The sequence below is a fragment of the Mercenaria mercenaria genome, chromosome 1 (assembly GCF_021730395.1).
Source record: "Mercenaria mercenaria strain notata chromosome 1, MADL_Memer_1, whole genome shotgun sequence".
Taxonomy (NCBI): Eukaryota; Metazoa; Mollusca; class Bivalvia; order Venerida; family Veneridae; genus Mercenaria; species Mercenaria mercenaria.
Genome location: NC_069361.1, coordinates 15882353 through 15900150, shown reverse-complemented (window position 1 = coordinate 15900150; position 17798 = coordinate 15882353). Strand labels below are relative to the sequence as shown.

The following is a 17798-nucleotide window of genomic DNA, read 5'->3' as shown; positions in this document are numbered from 1 at the left end:
TCATGACAGTGAACAAGTGTGTGAAGTTTCAATTCATTCCCATTAGTGTGTACTGAGATAGATCTTAAGCCAATCTACCCTGAATACCGAGAGATGTTTTGAGACATAACATTGATTTCGTAGTATTTTGCTTCGGATATTGTTGTTAGTTAGTGACATATGACATCAAATATGTGCTAATAGGTATGGAATTTGCACTCTTTGTAGCTACGCAACAAAGTTAATTTCATGCAGCTTTGTAGCACAGTCATTTCAACAGACTGTTGAATTAAAGACACAAAACAAATGACCGTATTCTCTCATCAGATATTGTTTTGGCTAAACAACATTTATAAAATGCTAAATTTTATCATGCACATATTTAAACAAGAAATATGAACAATTCTTAAAAATAATATCCATTTTATTACATCTTCATACTAAACACATATGCTATTTTTTATGAGAAATAACTTTATTTTGATGCGTTTTGATTGCCAGGATGCGTATAAATGAGTAAAACCAGTGTTAGAAAATGACAATAATATAAATTTAAAACTATTGTGCTGAAAATAAGATTATTTTGGGCTTATTTTCAGAAAACATGTACATGTACTTCACGAAAATTTGAATTTTGAAACAATTTTGTGGAGTTTCTAAATTATCACAAACAAGCTGTCGAAATAATTGAGTTATTATTAACACTTTATTCTATAGATCAGGAGACAGTCTCGAAGTTTAACAACAAAATAAATAGATGAATAAATAAATAAATAAATACCCATGAAGATGTTTTTACTTTTTTATACACACATGAGCATTGTTATATCGCATAGGTAAGAATCAAAGAGCTGGTATGCATGAGTTGAAGATTAAGTTTAATCTAACTTGTAAAATGATATAATCCACAATTCCACCAGTTTTGTTCAGGCAGTGTTGTGTGCGTTTACGGTCACGACGCAAAGATGAGACAATGTTCACGCGGTATGAAAGTGTAAAATAATTCTATGAAATTTTTGTTTTGCATTTCGGTATGATACTTACACATTATATTTGTACGGTAATTATGTATGTCTGTCTTTACTGAAGTGTTTTTTTTATAACAATACCCGATCATTTATAATTCAAATTTTTTTCCGCACTCAAATGTTAGGACCGTACTTATAAAGAATATACTCAACGCCCTTTATAGATCCGTAGCTATGTTTTTATATCTATCTCTGTTAAATTTTGACAGATTTAAATGAAATTCTGGCACAATGTTTAATGATAATTTTATTGTAATAAAACGAAAGAATAATAATAATGAGAATAAACTCAATTAGCCGTAAAATTGTTTGTTCCCGCAGATGGCATTATTTGCCGCATAGCGACGAGCGAAAAAGTATATACTTTTGGGTTGCATTATTTTAACTGTCATTGCTCAATGAATATTTGTTGGTATCTATTTATTTATTTATTCATTTTTTTATGTTTCGATCATATAAAGAATCATCCGTAATTTTCAGGCTTCGAGAAATCACAAATTATAACTCGAACGACGCTCACTTTTACAGCTTCTTTCAACGAAAGCATTTATTTTTTCACAACATCCAGTTTTATTTATGTTTTAAAAATGTTACGCAACATAAAAAAATGATTGGTCCAACTTGTTAGAAAGAACTAAAAGTTTTTTTTAAGACCAATGAAATCTAAAGGCGCATGTACGCGGCGTGCGGTTTCCAGATGTAGGTAACAACGCCGCCTAGAAGCGGCACGCGGTATTCAGATGACAATTGGTCGACGCATTAATGCGTCGCGCGGGAAGAATGAGTTAACCAAAAATTTCTAAGGTGAAAAAGGGGCATAATTTTGTAAAAAAAGCAAAATAGGGTTATAGAACCTGTGCAATGTAAGTCAGTTTATCAAAGTGAATAAGTGTATGAAGTTTCAATCCATTCCTACAAGTGGTCACTGGGATACCAGCTTACATACAAAAACAACCAAATCGGGACACGAGTGAGTCCAATAGCTCTACTATTCTTTGAATAGTCGAGCTAAAATGGCCTAAAGCTTACTACTATATTATCTTTGTTGCTATGATATTGTAACAATTGCAATTATGTAATCTGGTTTAAACTAATTCAGCAGACATTTATCGCTAATGCAAAACAAGTTTAATTTGTTTACATCATTTGTGAAATATTTGTTACACCCATATAGAAAACACGTTATGAAATGAAGCGTAATTGACTTTTATTTTCAACAATGAACCTCCTTTACAGTGTAAAATATTATATTAAATAGATACATTAAACTGACGTCACAAATTACGTCACACACCCGACATGGAATTTGGTAGTCAATATGGAAAAATATTGACGTCTTAGGTTCCATTGAAACTTTACGGAGTTTATGAGTATGTAATAACAATAATTCTAGTATAAAATACATACTCGGAAAATTGATGGTCCAAGCGACTGGGTTACCAACTATGACAGACGTTGAACTCAAAGAAGATGTCACTTCATATGTTAGATTAATGCCTTCCTGTTCAATGTCTCCCAAAACGTCTCTCAATCTAAAAACATAACACAAAAGATGTTTAATTGTATAATCAACATCCAAAGTCAAAAGACATCAGAATTTTCACTCTGTTATGATAGCATACTTTGACCAAATTAATAAAAGCTAGAATGTGTCTGTAGAACACAGGGTGTGCCCCCACTTGTACATTTGTCACAAATAAGGGGAAATAATTCAAATGTTTCCATCTTAATAGGGTATAGCCTCATCAAACATTTTATGAAAAGGATTAAGTATTCTAGGCCATATACTTTTTGAGCTATGAGCATCACAAACACAAAATCCACTATTTTGGCTATTTCAAGGGTCATAACTCTGTAATAAGCGCTCAGATTCTCAAGAAGAATGCCAAGTGTGCAAGGTCACATCATGATAAAGACTCGAGCAAGGTTTCATGAATTTACATCAAATACTTTTTGAACTAGGCACATAATTAGAAGAAAATGTGTATATTTTTACTATTTCAGGGGCCATAACTTAAAAAAATAGGGGGTGGAGCCAGCCAAAATATAAGAGGTGTGCAAGTTTATATCATGATAAAGACTCATGCAAGTTTTCATCCATTTATATCATATACTTTTTGAGCTAGGTGCGTCACAAGGTAAAAATGTGCATTTTTGACTATTTCAGAGGCCATAACTCTGAAAATAGGGGGCGGAGGCAGACAAACAAGAGGGCCATGATGGCCCTATATCGCTCACCTGAATACCATTGCTCAAAATGATATGATCAAGTTTTGACATAGAGCACATAGGCATACACATTAAACATCATCAGGATAAACATTTTCTTATAACAGTCCCTTTTGACCTAGTCAGAGCCAATTTCCATACCAAGTTTGAGGGTCCTAGGCTCAAATACTGCATTTTTGTACTAACATGACTATTCCTTACCCTGGAAGACTTAAAAACATTTAAAACCAATCTCATTAGATGCTGCTGATATATATTCGTTTACATAAAATAAAGGGAGGTAATTTGTCATAAATTCAGTCAAAAGTTATCTACCCTGATTGTCCGAGTCCATCTGATGGCACAAATGACATTTCAAATCAGTATCTTCATTGGTTACTGAGATACACCCGTTTTAATTTGAAGCAAAGGGAGGTAATTTGACATAAAATCAGTCCATAACTATCTACCCTGATTGCCTCAGTCCAACTAAAGACAATAATGAAATTTCAAAGGAGTTCTATAAATATTTACCGAGAAAAATCCATCTTTATTAATATCAGGGGAGGTAATCATGCATCTGTATATGTATGTAGAAGATACAAAGTACAAGCCTATATAACAATATATTAGTAAAGTATTCATATCGATAAATGTTCAATCAAGAGTTATCTAATATGACTATTTCTTACCATGGAAGACATAAATAACGTTTCAAACCAATCTCATAAGAAGCTGCTAATGTGTATTCATTTAGATAAAAATTAAAGGGAGGTAATTTGTCATAAATTCAGTCAATATGTATCTTCATTCATTGTCCAACTCCATCTGTTGACATAAATGAAATTTCAGATCAGTATTTTCATTAGTTAAGGAGATATACCTGTTTTAATTTGAAATAAAGGGAGGTAATTTGATATAAAATCAGTCCATAGTTATCTACCCTGATTGTCTCAGTCCAACTCATGATAATAATGAAATTTCAAATAAGTCCTGTAAGTACTTACTGATATAAATCCATTTTTGATTACAATCAGGGGAGGTAATCAGATATAGAATAACTCTGGAACCTACGATTGGATCTGATAGATTCGTCATGGAATCCAAGATTTATTGTTGTTGAAGGTATTTTGGAAGTTTGTATCAATTCAAACCATAAATGAAGTCTCTATATGGCTGCAAAAGCCAAAATAGCAAATTCTGGACCTTTAAAGGGCCATGACTCTGGAACCCATGATGGAATCTGGCCAGTTCAAGAAAGGGACCGAGATCTTGTGGTGATACAAGTTGTGTGCAAGTTTGGTTAAAATCAAATCATAAATGAAGCTGCTATTGTGCAGACAAGGTCAAAATAGCTAATTTTGGCCCTTTCAGGGGCCATAACTCTGGAACCCATAATGGGATCTGGCCAGTTCAAGAAAGGTACAGAGATCTTATAGTGACACAAGTGTTGTGCCAGTTTCATTAAATTCAAATCATAAATGAAGCTGCTATTGTGCAGACAAGGTCAAAATAGCTAATTCTGGCCCTTTCAGGCGCCATCACTTTGGAACTCATAACAGAATCTGGCCAGTTCAAGACAGGAACCCAGATCTTATGCTGACACAAGTTGTGTGCAAGTTTGATTAACATAAAATCATAAATGAAGCTGCTATTGTACAGACAAAGTCAAAATAGCTAATTCTGGCCCTTTCAGGGGCCATAACTCTGGAACCCATAATGGAATATGGCCAGTTCAAGAAAGGAACCAAGATCTCATGGTGATACAAGTTTTGTGCAAGTTTGGTAAAAATCAAATCATAAATAAAGCTGCTATTGTGCAGACAAGGTCAAAATAGCTAATTTTGGCCCTTTCAGGTGCCGTAACTCTGTAACCCATAATTGGATCTGGCCAGTTCAAGAAAGGAACCAAAATCTTATGGCGATACAAGTTGTGTGCAAGTTTGGTTAAAATAAAATCATAAATGAAGCTGCTATCGTGCAGACAAGAAATTGTTGACGGACGGACGCACGCACGGACGCACAGACAACGGACGACTTACGAAGGGTGATCACAAAAGCTCACCTTGTCACTATGTCACAGGTGAGCTAAAATAAGAGGTGCGCAAGTTCATATCATGATAAAGACTCATGCAAGGTTTAATAAATTTATATGTAATACTTTTTGAGTTAGGCGCGTCACAAGGTGAAACTGTGCATTTTTGACTATTTCAGGGACCATAACTCTGGAAATAGGGGGCGGACCCAGATGAAAAATAGGAGATGCGCAAGTTCATATCATGATAAAGACTCATGCAAGGTTTAATAAATCTATATTAAGCACTTTTTGAGTTAGGCGCGTCACAATGTGAAAATGTGCATTTTTGACAATTTCAGGGACCATAACTCTGGAAATAGGGGGTGGACCCAGATGAAAAATAGGAGGTGCGCAAGTTCATATCATGATAAAGACTCACGCAAGGTTTAATAAATTTATATGTAATACTTTTTGAGCTAGACTTGTAACAAGGTGAAAATGTGCATTTTTGATTATTTCAGGGGCCATAACTCTGGAAATAGGTGGCGGAGTCAGACGAAAAATAGGAGGTGCGCAAGTTCATATCATGATAAAGACTCATGCAAGGTTTCATAAATTTATATCAAACACTTTTTGAGGTAGGCGCGTCACGAACTTCGGACGGATGGACGGACGGACGGACGCACGCACGGAGGCATGGATACACAGACAAGACCAAATCTATATGCCCCCACCACTCATAGGAGGCACAAAAATTGTTTGTTTGTATTGGTTTTAACGACGTTTTTCAACAGTATTTCAGTTTTGTAACGGTCGGCAGTTAACCTAACCAGAGTTCATGGATTCATAGCCGTACTGACCTGTTCTCCGTAAGTAACTGCCAACTTCCCCACATAAATCAGAGGTGGGGGACGACTGATTTCAGACATTAGAGAGTTTGAGATTTCAACCTTCGCCTTCCCCTTCAACGGCTCTTGCAAAGTTAACGTATGAAGTTGAAGTTCGATTAAAATTCCTTGAGATTTCCAAATTTGGAATGAACCTTACTTCATTTAATCCGCCTTTTCAATTTATCCGTAATTATGATCGTTTTTCTCGTGCATATTGATATCAACGGTATAAAACGGTATTATAATGCTTGAATAAAAGCATTTCAATTAATATAATTATCGCATGGATATTAGTGCGATTACGATAAAAAAGCGAAACGCTGTGAACAATGTAAAAACTCGTTGGTGTTGCTTCAAACATTTAGATTTTATATAAAATGATGCCAGTATACAATGTACGATTGGAAATCATAAATGAGAGGAAATAAAAATGATTATTATATCAACGTATTTTATTGTTGATAGTGTTCTTGAAAGATGATGCAGTTAATATTTTTTTCAAACAAAAACATGAAACACCAACTATTACAAATGCATTTGTCGAAATACTTTGAAATTAAGTTAAATATATGCGATAAAGCAAACACAAAAGGCATGACCATAAAAAATAAAGAACAGATTCATCCGCCATGCTGTTGACTAGTATTTAATAATTTTTCTTCAAGGTTTTTATCACTCTGAACTCGTACTTTGTACATCGAATTCCTTAAAAGAAGCGTTTTACTTGTGGACACTCATCCTGTTGAAAATTTAACCTTTTAAAAGTTATGTTGATAACATGAGCCAATATAAACAAGTTATGAATACATTTAACAAGCGAACTGAAAAGACGGAAATTGTCGCACAAAATAGCATGTTGGCATATACATGTATTTGTTTGAATATACTATTTTATAAGTAAAGCATGTGCAGATCCAGGAATTTCGGTTAGGAGGACACCAACTTTCTTTGATGCCGAGTATGTGGACAAAGTAGATGAAAAAAGACAAGTTTTGACTTTCGTGATATCACATCTTCGGACGTTCAAAACTTCACTTCATACGACAAAATGGCCCATTTAGTATAATCGATACCGGTTTGGGACACAATTATGCCGTAGAAGTTAAAGTTTGAACAAAATCTCAATGCTTCTCAAAATCAGTTGATAACTTCATACTTCCAGGTTCAGTTCAATGTATTTAGTTTAAGGTTACGATGGAGGCCTTGAGAAACAAAAATCAAACAACACCAAATCATAGAAAGAAAGATTTGTTTGACATGAAAATTGAACAGCATGTAAAAGATGTATATTACTTTACGAAACAAGTGTCAGTATACTGATATTAACATTGAAAAAAGAAAATGTTGTCTCCCTTTAAAAATGAATACCATTTGTAAAGAAATAAAGATAAACAATTGCTGAAAACTGTGTTCCACCTTGTTATGCGAAATTTCACCACTCGCACGCTATTGCGAATGCATCAAAACGAACATGTGTAACTATTCATTAAAAATGGTGAGTTTTTAAAGGCGTTTAACTGTCCGGATGTGGAGCCCCTTTAGGCAGTCCTTTTCCGGAATTCAATGTTTTTATCAGTATACTGACACTAGTTTCGTAAAGTAATATACATGTTTTACATGCTGTTCAAATTTCATGTCAAACAACTCTTTCTTTCTATGATTTGGTGTTGTTTGAGTTTTGTTTCTCAAGGCCTGATTCTCATCCTTAAATTATTAGCCATACAAAACTTCATTATTCTAATACTTATTGATAGTGTTTTGCATCAAATTTAGTCTAATTATACATATGGATAATCGAATGACTTAATAAGCAGAAATCCTGAAACAAAGCTTTTTATTTTACATAGTAATAAAGTCTTTGGCTTACTTGATATTACATGGAAAACTTTAGTAACAACGTCTGATATAAATAAAATACACGCATATCGGTGACGTGTTACCCCAAATATATACGAGAGAAGTTGAAGGGGAATGCGAAGGTTGAAATCTCAAACTCTCTATTATTTCATTTTATGATGAGAAATTTGCATCGATTGAAAATTTCAATTTTAACAAGAATTAACGTTAGATGTTATATTCGCAAACTGTTGTTGAAAAAAAATTAAGTTTACTGACCCGGCATTGTAAATTGTATACTCTATGTAAAGCACTGTGCCGTTCTCTGATATTTCGTTGCATACTATCTTTACAATAACCAGATCTTTTCCTCCAAGTAGTGTATACAATTCAATTCCATGGTAGGTCCCAATGGTGAATATGATAGGTAAATCCTATAGGTAATACAAGGTATTATAACAATTTTGTAAGCTGACGTAATATATGTACATCACAGGAACTCATAATTGAGCCGCACCATGAGAAAACCAACATAGTGGCTTTGCGACCAGCATCGATCCAGACCAGCCTGCGCATCCGCTCAGTCTGGTAAGGATCCATGCTGTTCGCTTTCAAAGCCTATTGCCATTAGAGAAACTGTTAGCGAACAGCATGGATCCTGACCAGACTGCGCGGATGCGCAGGCTGGTCTGGATCCATGCTGGTCGCAAAGCCACCATGTTGGTTTTCTCATGGCACGGCGCATACGAAGAAATCATGTAGTTGACTCAAGGATGACGTGCACTTCTCTGTGACCGCTTACTGAGGAAAATGTTTCAGCTTATTCGTCTTTTTGCCTCTGCTTAACTCTTACCCTGCTAAATTTCTATAACAAGAAACGTGGAAATTCCACGAAAACCCGGTTTTCAATTGCATCATGCCAACAGGTTTGTGGTTGTTTAGTAATTATTGTAATTCTTTTTCTTTTTTTTAAGTCCACCAAATTAGATGCCCAAGGGCAACATGTCGAGCCCGCCAGCTTTCAAAAGGACTGGGAGTTGCACAAGAAACTCTGTCTCATTGAGACAAACGTTTGTGACAAATAAAACAATTGTGCCAGGTTATTTTATAATCCCACATTCAATGACGAAGTTATTGTCCGGACAAGGTCAATTATAACCATATTTGACTTTTAAACTTCAAGTGTGACCTTTACCTTTAAGAAATTGACACGGGTTTGCTCGCGACACATGGTAGTGAACAATTGTGCCAAGTTATTTTAAAATCCCTCAATCAATGACAAAGTTATTGTCCGGACAAGGTCAATTATAGCCATATTTGACATTTATACTCCAAGTGTGACCTTGACCTTTAAGATACTGACGCCGGTATTGCACGCGACACACCATCTCATGGTGGTAAACAATTGTGCCAGGTTATTTTATTATCCCACATTCAATGACGAAGTTATTGTCCGGACAAGGTCAGTTATAGCCATAATTGACCTTTCAACTCCAAGTGTGACCTTGACCTTTTAAGAAATTGCCACGGGTGTTGCCCGCGACACGCCATCTCATGGTGATCAAGATCATCAAGACAAACATTCTGACTAAATTTCATAAAGATTTGGTTATATCTGTGGCTTCTAGAGTGTTCAGAAGCTTTTCCTTTGATTTGACCGGGTGACCTAGTTTTTGATCCCAGATGACCCAGATTCAAACTTGACCTAGAAATGATTAAGACAAACATTCTGACTAAGTTTCATAAATATTGGGTTACAACTGTGGCCTCTAGAGTGTGGCCTTTTCTTTTCATTTGACCGGGTGACCCAGTTTTTGACTCAACATGACCCAGTTTCGAACCTGACATAGAAATCATCATGAATAACATTCTGACCAAGTTTCATAAAGATTGGGTCACAAATGTGGTCTCTAGAGTGTTCACCAGCTTTTCCATTGATCTGACCTACTGACCTAGTTTTTGATTTAACATGACCCAAGTTCAAACTGGATCTAGAGATCATCAAGACTAACATTCTGACCAAGTTGCATAAATATTATTTCACAAATATGGTCTCTAGAGTGTTCAGAAGCTTTCTTTTGATCTGACCTACTGACCTAGGTTTTGACCCAACATAACCCAGTTTCAAACTTGACCTAGAGATCATCAAGACTAACATTCTGATCAAGTTTCATAAAGATTGACTCACAAATGTGGCCTCTAGAGTGTTCACAAGGCAAATGTTGACGGACGACGGACTACGCACGCCGACGGACGCCGGACAATGACCGGTCACAATAGCTCACCTTGAGCACTTTGTGCTCTGGTGAGCTAAAAAGTTACAATATAAGTTATTTATAGTAACAACTAAGGGAAGTTAATCTTCAAAATTAATATATAAAAATAAATTAAAAAAAATGTAAGTCCACACAAAATCCTTACCAGGTAGACACAGGTCAACATATACCTCAAAATTGGATGAAACATGCATGTTGTACTGCATAAAAGTGATACCGACTTTTCCCTACGACTAGTAATGAAAAAGTTACAATATCAGCTATTTATAGTAACAACAAAGGGAAGTAATTCTAAAGAAGGGACCTGCGCATGACACTCCGTCACATGATGGTTTACAATTGTGTTAAGTTACATCAAAATCCCTCCATGTATGAAGAAGAAATGCTCCGGACAAAGTCATTCTTGTGTCTGAACTTGGCCTCTAAATGTGACCTTGACCTTAGACCTAGGGACCTGGTTCTTGCGCATGACACTCCGCCTCGTGGTGGTGAACATTTTTGCCAAGTTCTATCAAAATCCCTCCATGCATGTTGAAGAAATGCTTCGGACAATGTTTCAAGTGTACCCATACTAAAGATATTGAATGGAAACCATTATTCTATTTTTAGATACAGTTACCCCAAATATCATTCAAAACTAGTTGTTCAGATAAGTTTAATGTACACAAAGTTTGGTGGTAGTAAGTAAGTCCAAACTAAAATTATAAAGCAGAAACCACCTTTATGATGATCACACCGAGAAAAAAAAATCTATTTTTAGAGAAAAAAATCTAGTTTTAGAGAAAAAAATCTAGTTTTAGAGAAAAAATCTATTTTTAGTAACTGTGACCTTGACCTTGACCAATAAAAAAAATTGGATCTCAGTTGGATTTGAACCATGCTCTTCCGTCCCATTGACTAAAAAGTAGCTTTTGGCCCAACGCTCTTGACCACTGCGCCACCGTGTAATTTTCTAAGTGTGAAGATAAGATAAGTTATCCTGACCTTGAACTTGACCCCAATGACCCCATATATAATCCCGACCTTGGTTTTTCTATAAGCTACCTATAGGCCAAGTTTAATTTCAATACATCAATGAAAACTTAAGTTATTGTGCGGAAACCAATTTTTCTATTTTTAGCAACAGCGACTTTGACCTTGACCCAAATGACCCCAAATGCAATCCAAACTTCATCTCCTTATCACATATCTACAGGCCAAGTTTGGTGTCTATAGCTTGTTCCAAACTAAAGTTATTGTGCGGAAACCAAGTTTGACGCCCGTCCGCCCGACGACATACCCCAGTCATCGGCGTGAAGTTGGCAGTACAGCAGTAGCAGCAGTATGAGCAGTTAACTGTTGCTACTGCCAGCAGTTACAGCAGTTAACTGCTCTTACCGCCAGCAGTTACAGCAGTTAACTGCTGCTACTTCCAGCAGTTACAACAGTTAACTGTTCCTACTGCCAGCAGTTACAGCAGTTTATTGCGTGTCGCAGTTAACTATCAGCAGTGACAGCAATTAATCGTGTGTACTAACACCAGTTAACTGCTACCACTGCCAGCAGTTACAACAGTTAATAACGCTGTATTACCAGTTAGATGATGAGAATGGCATAAGCTAATTATTTTGTCAGTGTCCTACATATACGTGTAGTACTTCCAGCAGTTAAATCAGTTTTTCCAGTTTCCTACAGATGTGTAATAGGCCGTCAAACCTACCCTTCTCGCTTATACATTTGTCCGTATCGTATACTGAAGCGTTCTTAATCTATTTCTATCTTCAAACTTTAAACGAAGTCTCGTGCGCGTTCAGTTGTTCTTATTACCTTTAATGTTATTGGATCGCGCAAGTGCAACGTCCAAGGATATTCATTTTTTTGTTACAAAATTACTCAATGGTCATTTCTTTTACGGACATTGCCAAAGACTTGTTATGTTCTGTTGCCAAGTGTTATGTGCAATGATTTTACATCTGTGCTTATTCCACGATAATGAGGCGGGAAAAGTGCCGAATCGTGATTCGAACACTCCTCAGCCCGTTACAGATGTTATCGCCAGCAGGTAAATGATGTTTCTACGACATGCTTTGTCATTTCTTTGTGTATGTCACTGCCAGCAGTTACATATTGTCACTTAAACAGTTTCGGTTGTTTTCTATATGATATTGACAGCTGTTGAAATACTATATTTTCTATATTTCCTATAAACATTATATTATGATACTGATAGCAGTTAAATGACGATATCTGGTATCAGTGTCAGATAGATATCAATGTTACTTTCAACAGTTAAAAGATGTTTCTACGATTACTTTCATCAGTTTCCTATATGTTACTACAGGTAGTTAATGTTTTTAAGAGCAGGATATGCAACCTCCAGCAATAAAACGATATTACTAAGAACAGTTTCGTCATTTTTATTACTATTTTACTGTCAGCAGTTAAATAACTTATAAGAACGTTTTACCAGTCTCATATATACGTAACTGCCAGCATTTAAATATTACTAAGAACAGTTTATCAGTATGGTTTATTTGAGCTGTTGATCAGGTTTTTATGTCTGTTATTGCTAGCAGTTAACTGGTATATACGAGCAGTTTAAAATTCTCATATATATCATGTAAGACCAGCAGGTAAATGGTTTACACGTCTCAATTATGTTTGTGTCAGCAGTTAAGTGGTCTATGAGAGCAGTGACTGCTGTTACTTCCAGCAGTGAAATGACCAATGAAAGCAGTTTCCGAGTTTTCTTGTGTTACTGTCAGCAGTCAAATGGTTTATAAGAGCAGTACACCAGTTTTCTACGCGTAACTACCAGCGGTTAAATGTTTTATGAAAGCGATTAACCAGGTTCCTGTTACTGCTAGCAGTAAAATGGTTTATGACAGCAACTCACAAGGTTCTTGGTACAGCCAACAAGAGCAATAAACCAGTTTCGTATATATTTCTGGTGTATATACTGCTGAAAAAAAGCTACTCCAACCGCATTCAGCCCCGTGTTCCTGAAAACAAGAGTTTTCCAGGCAAACACCGCCCGACTTCGACCCGGGTTCCTCCCAAACAAGTGTTTTCCCAGAATGGCGGCCACCCGTGCCTGGTGGGGGGCAACCCTCTCTACAACGGCCACTCGGTCCGATCCGCTAATAAAGGTCTGGGGCGGATCTGGGGACGCCCAAACTGGAAAAAATGACAAATTCCGAAAATGGCCTGAAACCAAATTTGAGACCCGCTCACGAGTAAACAAGAGTTTTCTCGGAATAGCCACTATGCTGGCCCCCCATAGACCGCCACCCTCTACAACGGCCACCCGGTCTCAACCCTAGATAAAGGTCCCCTAGGGACCTCCTATTAACTGCTGGAACGATTTTAGGCCACCCCCGAACCATCCGCACCTCACACCTTGACCCGGGTTCCTTCCAAACAAGAGTTTTCCCGGAATGGTGGCCGCCCTGCCTGGTGGGGGACAACCCTCTCTACAACGGCCACCCGGTCCGATCCGCTAATAAAGGTCTGGGGCGGATCTGGGGACGCCCAAACTGGAAAAAATGAAAAATTCCGAAAACCAACTTTGAGACCCGTTCACGAGTAAACAAGAGTTTTCTCGGAATAGCCACTATGCTGGCCCCCAAGAGACCGCCACCCTCTACAACGACCACCCGGTCTCAACCCTAGATAAAGGTCCCCTAGGGACCTCCTATTAACTGCTGGAACGATTTTAGGCCATCCCCAACCCACCCCCGCCTCACTCCTCGACCCGGGTTCCTCCCAAACAAGAGTTTTCCCGGAATGGCGGCCACCCGTGCCTGGTGGGGGACTACCCTCTCTACAACGGCCACCCTGTCCAATTCGCTAATAAAGGTCTGGGGCGGAGCTGGGGACGCCCAAACTGGAAAAAATGACAAATTCCGAAAATGGCCTGAAACCAACTTTGAGACCCGCTCACGAAAAAACAAGAGTTTTCTCGGAATAGCCATTATGCTGGCCCCACATAGACCGCCACCCTCTACAACGACCACCCGGTCTCAACCCTAGATAAAAGTCCCATAAGGACCTCCTATTAACTGCTGGAACGATTTTAGGCCACCCCCGACCCACCCCCGCCTCACACCTCGACCCGTGTTCCTCCCAAACAAGAGTTTTCCCGGAATGGCGGCCACCCGTGTCTGGTCGGGGACAACCCTCTCTACAATGGCCACTCGGTCCGATCCGCTAATAAAGGTCTGAGGCGGAGCTGGGGACGCCCAAACTGGAAAAAATGACAAATTCCGAAAATGGCCTGAAACCAAATTTGAGACCCGCTCACGAGTAAACAAGAGTTTTCTCGGAATAGCCACTATGATGGTCCCCCATAGACCGCCACCTTCTACAACGGCCACCCGGTCTCAACCCTAGATAAAGGTCCCATAGGGACCTCCTATTAACTGCTGGAACGATTTTAGGCCACCCCCGACCCACCCCCGCCTCACACCTCGACCCGGGTTCCTTCCAAACAAGAGTTTTCCCGGAATGGCGGCCACCCGTGCCTGTGGGGGACTACCCTCTCTACAACGGCCACCCGGTCCGATCCGCTAATAAAGGTCTGGGGCGGAGCTGGGGACGCCCAAACTGGAAAAAATGACAAATTCCGAAAATGGCCTGAAACCAACTTTGAGACCCGCTCACGAGTAAACAAGAATTTTCCCGGAATAGCCACTATGCTGGCCCCCTTTAGACCGCCACCCTCTACCACGGCCACCCGGTCTCAACTCTAGATAAAGGTCCCCTAGGGACCTCCTATTAACTGCTGGAACGATTTTAGGGCACCCCCGAACCACCCGCACCTCACACCTTGACCCGGGTTCCTTCCAAACAAGAGTTTTCCCGGAATGGTGGCCGCCCTGCCTGGTGGGGGACAACCCTCTCTACAACGGTCACCCGGTCCGATCCGCTAATAAAGGTTTGTTGCGGAGCTGGGTACGCCCAAACTGGAAAAAATGAGAAATTCCGAAAATGGCCTGAAATCAACTTTGAGACCCGCTCACGAGTAAACAAAAGTTTTCTCGGAATAGCCACTATTCTGGCCCTCCATAGACCGCCACCCTCTACAACGGCCACCCGGTCTCAACCCTAGATAAAGGTCCCCTAGGGACCTCCTATTAACTGCTAGAACGATTTTAGGCCAGCCCCGACCCACCCCCGCCTCACACCTCGACCCCAGGTTCCTCCCAAACTAGAGTTTTCCCGGAATGGCGGCCACCCGTGCCTGGTGGGGGACAACCCTCTCTACAACGGCCACCCGGTCCGATCCGCTAATAAAGGTCTGAGGCGGAGCTGGGTACGCCCAAACTGGAAAAAATGAAAAATTCCGAAAATGGCCTGAAACCAACTTTGAGACCCGTTCACGAGTAAACAAGAGTTTTCTCGGAATAGCCACTATGCTGGCCCCCCATAGACCGCCACCCTCTACAACGGCCATACGGTCTCAATCCTAGATAAAGGTCCCCTAGGGACCTCCTTTTAACTGCTAGAACGATTTTAGGCCACCCCCGACTCAGCCCAGCCTCACACCTCGACCCTGCTGTAACTGCTGGCAGTAGTAGCAGTTAACTGCTACTACTGCTGCTACTGCTGTAGTGCCAACTTCACGTCGATCAATCTAATAACCAGTTTTCTACGAAAACCTGGTTAATGACCTTGTCCATCTTTCAGTTTGGACAGTACAATACGATTAAAAGTACTGTTTACACTGGTTGAAAATGCAGAATCAAACATGTTGGAAAGCTTTTTGATATTAAAAAGAAATATCCTTATTCCTTTTCAAGTTATTAAATGTATACTTTTTCGAAAGAAGAAATACAAATTGATAAATTGTAACGAAGTTCATTGCGAAAAATGTTGCGCTGTACACACTCGTAGTATCTCATTCCTAACCTGATCTTTTAAATGGAAAAAATGCTTTTAAATTTATTATATACCTTTGACACTTAAGAAATGGGTTTCCATGGAGGATATGAAATATATTTCCAAAAAAGTATAAACTTCTTTTGGCCTCAATTGTTGCAATAAAATTCCGTGAGCTCTCGGACCATAAGTTTAATATGTTTGGAAGACATACATGATGGATGTACAGATTTTGGCTAGCAATTGAACTGGACATTATTTTCACTGAGGATAATAACTTTCGGCAATAAATTGTGTGGAGCGGGGTGTCAGGCCACTAGAAGATGGTAGCTGGTCTTGAGACTTGGTATCTCTACTTCTCCCCTCCCACAACTGAGTAGGGTTGAGTTGACGCCTCGCAGCACTCTGACTGGGGAAATATTTTTTATATAATGTATAAATATATAATAATATATTATGTATGTTTTCCGTGTAGGAATAAAAGAAAATTGATATTTTATATGATTGAAGTTGAGTTGAACAGGATATAATTTTAAAGATGGTTTTGCAGTATTTGCTTTATATTATACATTTTATAGTAAAATATGTGCAGTTTTTCGTTTAGTTTTAAAACATAGAATTAAAGTACATGCACGATGTGTTGGTGTTAAAGGTAGAAAATGTGTTAACAATGTAGATACATGACAATGCAGATAACAAATCCTAAATGTGAGTTTATCTACATTTGTATTTGTTCTCCTGACTTCCCTGATTTATTCTGATTAAAGGAGAAATAATTCATTTACGTTTGAGCGTAGCGATTTAGGAAATAAATGTATTTTACTCACTTTAAGGCAACCAGTGATTGTCACTGTGGTAGAATTGATGTCTGAAACATTACACTTTACAAAAAGTCCACCTCTTGTTACATTCTGTATTGCATTGTAGTAATGATCCAGTGGAAGATTGTATACATTGATGCTGTTTGGATTGCAAACAATCCCTGCAAAGAATAGTTAAATACATAACTGAACATTTTCTATCACGATACATGTTTGTGCTGTTTCTAAATGGAATGTTTTAGAATAAAGGCGAACAGAGAAAAAGTCAGTGAATAGTTTCTGCGAAAATATTGTGCTTGAGACATGCATTGGCGAAGTCGACTTTGTCTAGCGGTAAAGAGCTCTTTTCATACGCCCAACTCGCACTTGACGGATATTCATATTTTTGAAGTGATGTAAAGATCATTTCGTTAGAATTAAAGTGCTAATTGTCTATAGAGAGATGTTTACCTGCGCAAGTAGGCTGGCTTCCAGACCACTGGCCGTTGATACATGTACGGGTGGCGGAAGTACTTGTGATGATGTAACCAACGTTGCACGTGTAAGTTACCGTATCTCCTTCATCGATTCCAGAATAAGACATGTTACCGTGAGCAATATCCTCTGGTGTTATGCACGTACCTGTAGGAAAGTAATAGACTGAGAATAATCCTGATTTGACCTTTATTTTTAAGAAACGGATGCATTGATAGTTAATACGATGCGAGAGTTTATTTGTTGAAAATTTAAATTTCGATGTTTCTATTTTCGATCTTCGAGCACGTATGAAGTTCAAAATTGCATCTAAATTCAGCTTTTCAAAATTTGATTTTCGAACTGGGTCGATATTAAGTGCAAATTTGAAATTCAGTTGTTTTAATACCACCAAAATATTCAGCCTTTTG

General features: G+C 38.4%; 1 protein-coding gene across 1 annotated transcript in view; it reads right to left on the bottom strand.

The window, feature by feature from the left end:
• LOC123545775 (uncharacterized) overlaps window positions 1–17798 on the bottom strand; it is a 53626-nt gene that overhangs the window by 20767 nt on the left and 15061 nt on the right. The window contains exons 3-6 of the mRNA XM_045332083.2: window positions 17365–17535; window positions 16921–17075; window positions 8238–8392; window positions 2415–2539 (exon numbers count right to left, since the gene is read on the bottom strand). Coding sequence (XP_045188018.2) covers window positions 2415–2539; window positions 8238–8392; window positions 16921–17075; window positions 17365–17535 — 606 coding nt within the window. The remainder of the gene's footprint in view (window positions 1–2414; window positions 2540–8237; window positions 8393–16920; window positions 17076–17364; window positions 17536–17798) is intronic.